This window comes from Acomys minous, assembly GCF_964271855.1.
Source record: "Acomys minous genome assembly, chromosome: 10".
In the NCBI taxonomy this organism is placed as follows: Eukaryota; Metazoa; Chordata; class Mammalia; order Rodentia; family Muridae; genus Acomys; species Acomys minous.
This window is the reverse complement of record NC_140491.1, coordinates 68761236-68773268: the sequence shown is the minus strand read 5'-3', so window position 1 is coordinate 68773268 and position 12033 is coordinate 68761236. Positions and strand designations below refer to the sequence as shown.

The 12033-nt window shown below is 48.2% G+C and overlaps 1 protein-coding gene across 10 annotated transcripts in view; it reads left to right on the top strand.

Annotated features, from left to right (window-relative positions):
• Positions 1-12033, top strand: part of FNBP1 (formin binding protein 1) — a 122069-nt gene that overhangs the window by 34401 nt on the left and 75635 nt on the right. For all 10 annotated transcript variants that reach the window (XM_084799951.1, XM_084799948.1, XM_084799952.1 and 7 more), the window contains exon 2: positions 7671-7786. In XM_084799951.1, the coding sequence (XP_084656077.1) occupies positions 7671-7786 (116 nt within the window). The remainder of the gene's footprint in view (positions 1-7670; positions 7787-12033) is intronic.

Genomic DNA, 12033 nt, shown 5'->3' with positions numbered 1-12033 from the left:
TGGTGTCCCATTGACAGCTGAGGCTGACTGACACCACTGACTTAACAGAGTCATGCACAGGTCAAAGCAGGCTTTGCTGTGTCAGGCCGACTGGTGGGTTCCTTTGTAAATGTCGAGGATAGTTTGTTGTTATGGCTGCAGGTACCTTATGGTCCCTAGTACTTGAGAAACTACTGGTGTGGTACTCAAGGAAGAGATCCAGCTATCTGCAAAGGCCACAGAACTACTCTTCTTAGGGCTGAGGATCCAGTGCCTAGTAGGCCAAGGCCATAGAGTCTACCCACAGCATGCCTCCCACCCCACCCATGAAAAAACAAACAAGCAAACAAAACAAAACAAAACAAAAAACCCCTGCCCCCGCCTGAGTGCAGTTGTCTTTCCTTCTGGCCTCACCTCATCAGGACCGGCTGCAGACGGAAGCGGAAGCAGCCTGCCTTCTGTAAAGCCGCTCTTCCCGCTACTGCGTTTTGTGCAGAGAACTCCAGTTCTCAAGCAGAAAAACAACACCCTTTCCACAAGCCCGTGGCCTCCTTGCTAAGTGAATTGCCTGTCACTTGCTGCATAAGTACATCAATCGATTTTTAAGAATCTCCTTAACTTCACATAAAATAAACAGTAACAAATGTGATCCCACTTAAAGGCTCCTTTCTTAGGGGCCTCACAATCCATTTTAAGAGGGCAAAGGGTCTGTAGGACTGTAGTCATTTGACCCCTAGCAGAAGGAAGGGCCTGTTTCTTAGTTACGTTTTACGTACATGTGAAGACACACACACACACACACACACACACACACACACACACACACTATATATATATATATGGGCTCACATGCCCCTGTGTGCGTATGAAGGCCAGAGGGCAACTTGTGGGAGTTGGTTCTCTTTCCCCATGTGAGTCCTGAGGATCAAATTCTAGCTCAGAGATGAGCGCCTTCATCTGCTTAGTTGTTTGTTTTGAGACCCAGTTGGCCTTAGCTGCATGGCGATCCCAGGTGCTGGGTTGCAGCACCGGACCACATTAAGGAAGGAACAGCTCTTGCTAACGTCGCCATCCCCATTGGAGCCTGGGATATCTTTCTAAGGACCGTTCACACTGCTTGCTCACAAAGGAGTCCTTTTGAGACTTGGAATTTCTTCTTCCCATTAAATTTTCCACATTCTAGTCAAGAATGTAAGTGGGCCGATTGGTTTTTCATCTGGTTTGAATTTTCCTCTGGCTGCCTTGTCCTGTGATAGTAGCAGCAGGGCGCGGTCCCTTCAGGGACGCCTTAACAGCGCCCACGGAGGATGCTGCTTAGAGGCGGCAGGCATTCATTTACTCCTTACTATCTGAGGCTCTTCTGCCCTGTTGGGTCCTGTGCATTGAGGGAGGGCTTTGATACACTTTGCAAAAAACGCTCTCGGTAACTGATAACTATTAGAAACACATTGCTGGGGTCTGGCGTGTAGCTCAGCCAATAGAGTGCCTGCTAGCATGCACAGAACCCGGGGTTTGGTCCCCGGTGCCGGCTTGGTGATGCATGCCTGCAATTCCATTGTGTGGGAGGTAGAGGCAGGAGGACCAGAAGATCAGGGATGTCTTGGCTGTGTGGGGAGTTTGAGGCCAGCCTAGGCTACAGAACACTCTGTCTCAAAACTAAAGCCAATGAAAACATGTTATTGGTCAGTGAACTTTAAAGGGGACTCAGTTCCCTGTGGAAGGGTTTCTTTCTTTTATTTTGTTTGTTTGTTTTGTTTTGCAAGGACTTAGGGATTTCTGCCCTTGCTACAGAGGCAGGCAGGTGTGTGGGCAGATTGTCAATGGGACAGAGTGAAATCCAAGAGCAGAAGCCTCCGGGAACTTTCAGAGGGGATGGTGCTGTAGAAAGAAGTCAAGGGGGAGACGGGGAGGGAAGGGGAAGGGAGGGGAGGGGGAGAGTTTTCTTTTTTTTAGTGCTGAGGCTGGAACCACTCCACAGGGGACCTTGGGCTTCTAGCCGCCACAGGCACTGTTCTTATGTGCACAAACCTATACTCAGGAACATACACATACAAATAATAATTAAAAATAAAATCTTCTAACCAGGTGTGGCGGCACATGCCTGTAATCCCAGCACTCAGGAGGCAGAGGCAGGGGCATCTCTGTGAGTTCCAGGCCAGCCTGGCCAACAGTTCCAGGACACACAAACTATGCCTCGGCGCCTCCACACACCCAAAAATAAATAAATAATATAGATATATATAGATATAAAGATGAGTGGATGGATAGATAGATGATAGATAGATAGATAGACAGACAGACAGACAGACAAGAAAGATGGAGAGGTAGGTAAGTAGATAGAGGAATATGATATTGTGTGTGTGTGTGTGTGTGTGTGTGTGTGTGTGTGTGTGTGTGTAGGCCAGAGGTCAACCTCAAGTGTTATCTGCAGAAACACCACTCATCCCTTTAGATCCAAGGCTAGCGTGGCTAGTGAGCCCCAGGGATCCCTTCTGTCTCCAACCACCCAGCACCGCACGCTTTGACATAGGTGTTGTGGACTGGACTTGGCTGTTCGTGCTTTCAAGGCTCTGTTAACCCACAGAGCCATCACCCAGCTTTCATTTTTAAGTAAATTCGATCGATATGAAACTAGATCAAGAAAGGGCCACTGTAGGCCGGGTGTGGTGGTGCACTCCTTTAATCCCAGCACTCGGGAGGCAAAGGCAGGCGGATCACTGTGAGTTCAAGGCCAGCCTGGTCTACAAAGTGAGTCCAGGGAAGCCAAGGCTAACACAGAGAGACCCTGTCTCAAAAAAAGGGAGGGGGGGGTGCTGAGCAGCAGAGCACTTTGGGGAAGCCTTACCCAGGTGCTTGGAGCTGTCCACTCATAACTATCACTTGAGTTGTTTGTGTATTCGCCTTTTCCAGCTGTTTACAGAGAACTGCCATTTGTTTACCCTGTTCATTTGCTCAACAAGCCTCCTCTATAGAGATAACATAAATAAATAATCTTCTGAGCAGTGCTTCTTAAAGTGGAATCTGGAAGGGGCGGGAGATAGCTTGTGGACTAAAAAGTGATAAGAATTTTAAATCTTTGTCCCATAGGTTTTTTTTGTTTTGTTTTGTTTTTTGGGTTTTTTGTTTTGTTTTGTTTTGTTTTTGTTGTTGTTGTTTTTTGTTTTTGGAGACAGGGTTTCTCTGTGTAGCCTTGGCTGTCCTGGACTCACTTTGTAGACCAGGCTGGCCTCGAACTCTAGCCATCCGCCTGCCTCTGCCTCCCGAGTGCTGGGATTTAAAGGCGTGCGCCACCACCGCCTGGCTTTGTCCCGTAGTTTTTATGACAACATTTTACTTTATTTTATTTTTTATAATTTATTTATTTTTATTGTATGTGCATTGGTGTTTTGCCTGCATGTATGTCTGTGTGCGGGTGTCAGATCTTGGAGTTACAGACAGTTGTGAGCTGCCATGTGGGTGCTGGAAATTGAACTCGGGTCCTTTGGAAGAGCAGTCAGTGCTCTTAATCCGCTGAGGCATCTCTCCAGCCCCAACATTTTAAATGATTGATTATAAGGATAGGTGGTTTTTTGTTTTTGTTTTAACAGAGGTTGTTTTCAGTGAGAGTTATTTTAGTGGCAGAAGACTCCAGGGTCCTAAGTTGACACTTTGCTCTGTGCACCTGGCTGGAAGCAAGGCTAAGGCAACTGAGCTAGACACGGTGACTGTAAACCAGTAATCTCAGCATTAACTGTCAACTTGACACAATGTCACCCGAGAAGACAGTCCCAATTGAGGGACGGCCCACACAAAATTGGCTTTTGTGTGTGATTATGGGTGCTTGTCTTGACTGTTAGTTGATTTAGGAGGGTCCAGTCCACTGTGGGTAGCACCATTCCCTCGGTGGAGGTCCCGGACCATCACTTAGCTAGAAAGCTGGCTAAGTATGAGTCTCAGAGAAAGCTAGCAAGGAGCATTCCTTCACGGTTTTTGTTTCAAGTTCCTCCTTTAAATTCCTGCTTTGACTTCCTTCAGCGGTGGGTTACGACCTGGAGTGGAAGCTGAATCCTACACTTTCTCCTCTCCCTCGTCACTGGTCTGGGGGTTTTTTTGTCACAGCCACAGGAAGGAAATTAGGTCACGTGACTCTGACTGACTCAAGGTTGATGCAAACCATAAGCTGAAAGCTCAGCTCGGCCCCAGTGTCCAACAGTACTGTGCTGTGTTGGAAGAGGTTGATTCACACACAAAGAATCGAAAGAGGAAGCTTTTAGGAGGCGCGGGATGTATCTGTGGGGTAGATTGTGGTGGCGCTTGGCTTCGTGGGCACGCACTTACCTGCAGATCCTTCAGGTTCTATAGGTTTTGTTGCCTGACATAGGATCCCCATATTGCTCAGGCTGTCCTTGAACTCCTGGCCTCATGTGGTCCTCCCGTCTTAGCTTCCTGAGAGGTGGGATTGTAAATGTATCCCATCACTGTGCCTGACTAAAGATGTATAGCCTTTAAAAAAAAAGATCTTATTATTATTATTTATTTATTTTTGGGTGTGTGGAGGCGCCGAGGCATAGTTTCTGTGTGTCCTGGAACTGTTGGCCAAGCTGGCTTGGAACTCACAGAGATGCCCCTGCCTCTGCCTCTGCCTCCTGAGTGCTGGGATTATAGGTGTGTGCCGTCACGCCTGGTTAGAAGATTTTATTTTTAATTATTATTTGTATGTGTATGTTCCTGAGTATAGGTTTGTGCACATAAGAACAGTGCCTGTGGCGGCTAGAAGCCTAAGGTCCCCTGTGGAGTTGGAGTTACATGGGTCAAAGTGGATAGTGAGGTGTCCTTGATCCTAACCACTTAGCCATCTCACCTCACCCTTCTGTTTTTTTGAGCCGGGCTCTTATGTAGACCAAGCTGTCTTCAATTTTGCTATGTAGCCGACTTCTGTTCCTCCTGCCTTTCACTTCCTGAGCACTGAAATTACAGGCGTGTGCCGCTGTACACAGTTCAGCAGGGGTTAGGGATGGACCCCAGGGCTTTGTGTGGGCCAGGCAAGCCCTCTACCCACTGAGCTACCACCCAGTGCTGTGCCAATGCCAGTTACATCGCCGCAGGGACAGGGCTGCAAAGAACAGCCAAAGCGGGTCATTTATGTACTGACTTGTGTGCCTTAGTGAAATGAGTCAGGGATCAGGGCATACTAGGGACTCAGGGCAGAGCCACTGAGAGGGTTGGTGGCCTGTGTCAGTGGAGTCCTGTGGCTGGCAGGAGCCTTGTCCCCTTGGAGGATCTCACAGAGGCGGCGGCAGCACGCCTTCCATCTGACCTGGCTCCAGACTCTTCCTAGGATTTTCTAATGCGTTCTCTGGCTCTGTTCCACTGCTCTCTGGCTCTGTTCCATGGCTCTCCGGCTCCACTTCCTGGGCCAGTCCTCCCTGCTGCTCCTGGGTAGTGCTGCCCTCACTCTGGCACTCCACTCTGCTCTGTGGCTGTCGCTCTGCAGACCCGTCCACTCCCCCGCATCCCATGAGCCCAGTCCATCTGTGCTTCTAGGCCCTGTTAAGCATACCAAACCCTCGATTCGCACGACCAAACTGCATGGGGTCCTCCTGCCTGGACGGACTATTTATTTACACACAGGAAGCAGAACCCGAGTCGCCCTGGAGCCCCTCCCCCTTGCTCAAGTCTCCCTCAGAGTCTGCAGCCAACCTGTCACTTAGAGTAGCATTTGCCAAGTGTCTCCAAAATGGCTTTCTCCTGCTCTCATTTTTCAGACTCTTGGGATAGGTTCCTGGCTTCTGTCACCTGTGACTCCGTGTAGATCTGTGGCCATGCTTGTGCAAGGGCAGTGTGTGTCTTCTAGAGAGTTCAAGCTTATTCACTGTGCAGCGAAGGCCAGCCTGGGATAATCCGGCCCTACACTGTCTCCAATTTCATCACCCTGCCCATTCCCTGGTGCCCTCCCCTCCTCACCTGCACTCAAGGGGGACAAATCCAGCGGCTGGCACACCTGCCTATCTTGCTCTTCAAAGCAGAAACGTCCAACCTCTGTACAAGGTGTGGCTAATTCTGCTCAGGGAACCGACCCTGCTAGGTTCCCTGGGTCCCACCATTGTCTGTTGCCCATAGCGTAGCAAAGCCCACATTGAGCTATTTTACTCATTTGGAAAAAGCCAAATTTCATAACCCTTCACCTACCATGTCTTCTCTCCATATTCCAGCAGCTGGTTCTTTCTTTAAAAAAGAAAAAAAATAATAATGTGGGGTGTGATGGTGCATGTGTTTTGGATTTTCTTTTTCATTTATTTATTATTTATACAGTATTCTGCCTACACGCCGGAAGAGGGCATCAAATCTCATTATAGTTGCTTGTGAGCCCCCATGTGGTTGCTAGGAATTGAACTCAGGTCCTTTAGAAGAGCAGGCAGTGCTCTTAACCTCTGAGCCATCTCTCCAGACCCAGTGGTACATGTGTTTACTCCTAGCATCCCGGAGGCAGAGGCAGGTGGATCTCTGTGAGTTCCAGGCCCCTGGCCACATAACAAGTTCCAGACCAGCCAGGGCTATAGAGTGAGACAGTGTCTCAACAGAAATGGGCCGGAGGGGGAGGAGGAGCCTGAAAAGATGGCTCAGTGGCTAAGAGCACTGTCTGCTCTTCCAAAGGAGCTGGGTTCACAATTCCCAGCATCCGCATGGCAGCTCACCAGTGTCTGTAGCTCCACTTCCAAGGGATCTGACAACTTCACACCAATTCACATAAAATAAAATTATTTAAAGAAATAAAAAGGAGAGGGCAAAGCTAGAGAGATGGCTCAGCAGTTAAAACCACTGGCTGCTTTTCCAGAGGACCAGGGTTCAATCCCCAGCACTCACATGACAGTTCATCACTGCCTGTAACCCAGATGCAGGGATCTGAGACTTTCTTCTGGTTTGCATGGGTACCAGGCACGCACATGGTGCACTTATATACACACAGGCAAAGCACCCATGTACATAAAACAAATATAAGAAAGTATTGGGGTTTTTTTGTAAAGATTTGTTTGTTTGTTTATACAGATGTTCTGTGTGCATGTACATCTGAAAATTAGTAGAGGACATCAGGCCCCATTACAGGTGGGTGTGAGCCACCATGTGGTTGCTGGGAATTGAACTCAGGACCTCTGGAAGAGCAGGCAGTGCTCTTAACCACCGAGCCATCTCTGCAGCACCAAGAAACTATTTTTTATTTTATTGTGTATGTGCGTGCACATGTGCGTGCAGGTTCTCGGGGGGGGGGGGGGGGGGGGGGGGAGGGGAGGTCTAGAAAGGGCTTCTGGTCCCCAGGAACTAGCGTTACACTGGTAACCCTGGCCCTCTGGGAGAGCAGGAAGTGCTCTTAACTGCTGAGCCATCTCTTCTGCCTTAGAGTACTCGTGTGTGTGTGTGTGTGTGTGTGTGTGTGTGTGTGTATTTCACCTGTCAGCTTTTGGCATCTGAGACATCTTCCTTTGTGATGGAACATTAATTATATATAGAAGCCCCGTGTCTAAAAGGAAGAGAGCGCAGGGGTGAATGGGCTACAGGTCCTACCTCCCGCACGGTGCTCAAACCAAATTTGGCAATGTTGATGTAAAGCTCTCATCATGGAAAATGCTAGAGCCGCTCTCCTGGACCGGCGAATGGTGGAACTGGTAGCCAGGGAAAGAGACAGTAAACTTCCCTCTCTCTCTCTTTTCCAACAGGATCAGTTTGACAACTTAGAAAAGCATACACAGTGGGGAATCGATATTCTTGAGAAATACATCAAGTTTGTCAAGGAGAGGACTGAGATCGAGCTTAGCTATGCCAAGCAACTCAGGTAAGGCTGCCCGGGAACATGCCTGTGGTGCTGCACGCATGCAGAAGGGTCATTTCTCTTTTTTATTAACATTTTTATGACATGTGTTTATTTGTAGGGCAGGGGTGTATGTGCCATGGTGCTTGTGTGGGAGTTGGTTTTCTCTCCTTGCATGGTGTGGGTCCTGGGATTGAACTCAGGTCATCAGGCTTGGCGGCAAGCCTCTCCCCACCACCCAGACGCAAGCATGATTTCTATTCTCATTTCACTCTGTGTGTGTGTGTGTGTGTGTGTGTTTGTGATCTTACTTTGGAGGGTTTTTTTTTTTTTGGTTTTTCAAAACAATAAAGTAATGTGTCACTGGAAATAGCTGATTTTTTAATATAGAAAAATAATTTTCATAAGATAGCAAAAAAAAAAAAAAGATTTTGTTTTTTTTGAGATAGGGTTTCTCCGTGTAGCCTGGGCTGTCCTGGACTCTCTTTGTAGATCAGGCTGGCCTCGAACTCAAAAAGATCCACCTGCCTCTGCCTCCTGAGTGCTGGGATTAAAAGTGTGCGCCACCATGCCTGGCTGGATGAAGCTATTACTTTTGCTTCTTCAACCTCTCTGTTTGAGACAAGGTCTCATGTAATCCAGGCTAGTCTTGAACTCACTTTATAATGGAGGCTGGCCTTGCTCCTGGCGCTCCTGCCTCCACCTCCCAGATCCTGGGATTACAGGTGTGTGCCACCACTCAGCTTTTTCTTTTGTTTTTGTTTTTCTTGTTTTTTTGAGGCAGGGTTTCTCTGTGTAGTCTTGGCTGTCCTGGACTCACTTTGTAGACCAGGCTGGCCTCAAACTCACAGAGATTCACCTGCCTCTGCCTCCTGAGTGCTGGGATTAAAGGGGTGCACCACCACGACCAGCATGCCTTTTTTTTTTTTAATACAAGTATTTTTTGTTTTTGTTGTTGTTTGGTTTTTTTGGGTTTTGTTTTTGTTCTGGTTTTGGTTTTTTGTTTGTTTGTTTGTTTGTTTGTTTTTTCAAGACAGGCTTTCTCTGTGTAACAGCTCTGCCTGTCCTGGAACTCACTCTGTAGACCAGGCTGGCCTTGAACTCACATTGATCCACCTGCCTCTGCCTCCTGAGTGCTGGGATTAAAGGTGTGTGCCACCACCGCCCGGCCCAAATTAGTTTTAATTATATAGGTTGGTGTTTTGCCTGCTTCACACATTTATGTCTATGAAAGTGCCAGATCTTGGAGTTATAGACAGTTGTGAGCTGCCATGTGGGTGCTGGGAATTGAACCCAGGTCCTCTGGAAGAGCAGTCAGTGCTCTTAACCACTGAGCCATCTCTCCAGCCCCACCATTCTGCTTTTAGTAGTGTGTTTTGCTGTGTTTACTTTTGTTGTGCCGGGTTCTGATTTGTTTTACAGTGCTTCCATTGAAGTCACAGTCTGGTCCCCACCCTCACCCCATCCTACCCCAGTCACCCTGTCCCCTGCACCCAGCCTCGCGTGTGCAGAGAGACACAGGGATCCTGCCTGCAGGGCTCTGGCCTAGCCCGCCCTGGCCGGGGTTGGTAGAGCCTGCTGTGAGTTTCCTGTGGATGTGAGCCTTGGCTCTGACTTCCTTTGCTCTGCGCTGGGTGTGAGGTCATTTGCTCGTGTTTTCCTTGCTGTTTATGACTCTGCTGCTGCGAGTTTCCATGGCTTCTCTGTTCTGCTATCACTCAGCTGCTGATTAGTCTCACTCATGCTGGGGTAGCCAGCAGATGCTACTTTGTGGGCTCTTCTTTCTTCCTCCTTCCTCCACCCCTTTTTTTCTCGTTCAACCCCCTAACATTAGATAGGAAAGAGTATAGAGAGGGAAGGGGGCGACATTATCATTAGACTACTTCCTGCTGATTAGGAACATTGAACTCCTTGGGGCAAGTTTGATCTTTGCTGTTAGGACATCTACGTTTTCCTCCTCCTCTCCTCCTCCTCTTCCTCCTCCTTCTCTTCCTCCTCCTCCTCTTTATCATCCTCCTCCTCTTCTTTATTCTTTGCACATCACTGCTTAACAAACCGCAACCAGGGGCTGGAGAGATGGCTCAGTGGTTAAGAGCACAGACTGCTTGCTCTTCTAGAGGATGTGGGTTCACTTCCCAGCACTCACATGGCAGCTTACAATTGTCTGTAATTCCAAGGTCTGACAACCTCACACTGACATACATACACTAATACATATTTTAAAAAACCAAACCACAACCAACAGCATCCAACCAACCACCCGGCCTCTTGGCGCCCTGGCATTTATATAACCTCTGAAAAGTCCCCAAAAGCCGGGGATGGTGGCACATGCCTTTCATACGAGAACTTGGAGCTAGAGGCAGGCAGATCTCTATGAGTTCAATACCAGCCTGGTCTACAAAGTAAATCCATGACAGCAAAGACTACACAGAGAAACCGTGTCTTGGAAATACAAAACAAAAGAAAAGAAAAGAAAAAAGAAAAGAAAAAGTTCCCAGAATTCCAAACATCACACATCTGCAGCTGCAAAATCACAGCCCTGCCGGAGCATGAGGCAAATCATAGTCAGCTGCTATGAAGCAGCCCCTTATTCCCACACCTGAGATTAAAATGAAAACATAACCCTGTCTTGAAAAAACAAACAAACACATAAGCAAATAAAAACAAAAAAGGGATCAAAGACAGCGCCACGGAGTCAGTTCTTTCCTTCCACATTATGTTTGTTCTAGGGTTTGAACGCAGGTCACCAGGTTTCCGCAGCAAGTGCCATCACCCGCTGAGCCGCTGAGCCCATCTTGCTGATCCAGTCCCGGCCAGCTTTAGCTTTCCTAGCTAGCCTTTTAGCCCCAGCAAGGAACTTTTAGTTTCTTGACACCCGCTGTTCGAAAGAAATGGCACAGGTGTGGCACATCCCAGCATTTGGTGGTGGAGGCAGGAGGATCAGGAGTTCAAAGTTACCCTCAACTGTTATGATTTAGGATGCCACAGGGTCATTGTTTTTGCTTAAGTAAGCACCCCAGTTGTTAGCTATGGAACCTTCTTAGGATGATACATTTTGTTTCCATGGGTAGCTGGAATACAGAAACCAAGAAAGTATGTTTCCTACCAGCTGGGTCCAGATCAGTCTCTAGAACCATATAAGAGTCTGAGTCTCAGCTGGGTATAGTTGTGCACGCCTTTAATCCCAGCACTCAGGGAGGCAGAGGCAGGCAGATCTGTGTGAGTTTGAAGCCAGCCTGGTCTACAAAGTGAGTCCAGGACAGCCAAGGCTACACAGAAAGACCCTGTCTTGAAAAACCTAAAAAAGTATCAAATGGCTGCTTCACAGCAGCAGCCAGCCCTGATTTGTTGCCTTTCCTGTGAAAATGAGTTACAGTGCCTGGCTGAGCAGTCAGAAGGCAGATCAAGGTAGATCTCTGTGAGTTCGAATCCAATGGGAGGAGAGAACTGACTCCGTGTCTCACAACAGCCCAGCCTAGTCATGAGTCTGCTTCCCGCAGGCTTACTTCGTTTGTGCCTTCCTTTCTCTTCAATTTCCTTGTGGTGCCTCAGCCCCTGTTGCCTTGTGCTGTGGGTGTCTGCCTACAGCTTTGGTGGACGTGGATGGCTGGTCCTTTGCCCTCCATTGAAGCATCCTTTTTCCCTGGAAACCAAGTGACAGCCTCTTGGGTTCGTCCCACTTTACAGATCTTATCCTTGCTCTTATAACACAGCCGTGTCCAGCATCCAGTTCCGTTTCTTACCGCTCACAGCCTGTCCTATCTCCTCAAGCTGTATCTGGCTTTAGCACCCACGGATGTTAGCAATCACTCACTCCTAGTGTATGTCTCCAGCCGTCTTAGCGTGCACGGCTGGAACCACCTTTCCACCTCTCCTGTGAGGGTGCTGCCCTCCTCGCCTTCCGCCTTCCGACAGAAGCCCAGAGCCCTCCCTCCCTCCTTCCCAAGCCGTCAGGGCATGCCTTCCATTCTACCCTCCGTCCTGACCCATTCTCGTTAGCTGTTTGCTACCTCTGGGTCCAGATCACTCACTGCTGTCTCTTACCAGTTGAGTCACCTTGCTGTCCCACTGTCTGCTGGTTTTCTGTGAAGTAGTAACATTAGTTCCTCAGCAACTCCTTGGTTATGGGTTTTTTTTTGTTTTGTTTTGTTTTTGTCTTATTAAAATTAAATTTCCCGTCACAAATAAAATAAAATAAAATAAAATCCAAAGTTCTTCTGACAAATGCCTAAAGGCCTTGCCTGCTTGGGCTCTCCCCGGGTCATACCTTT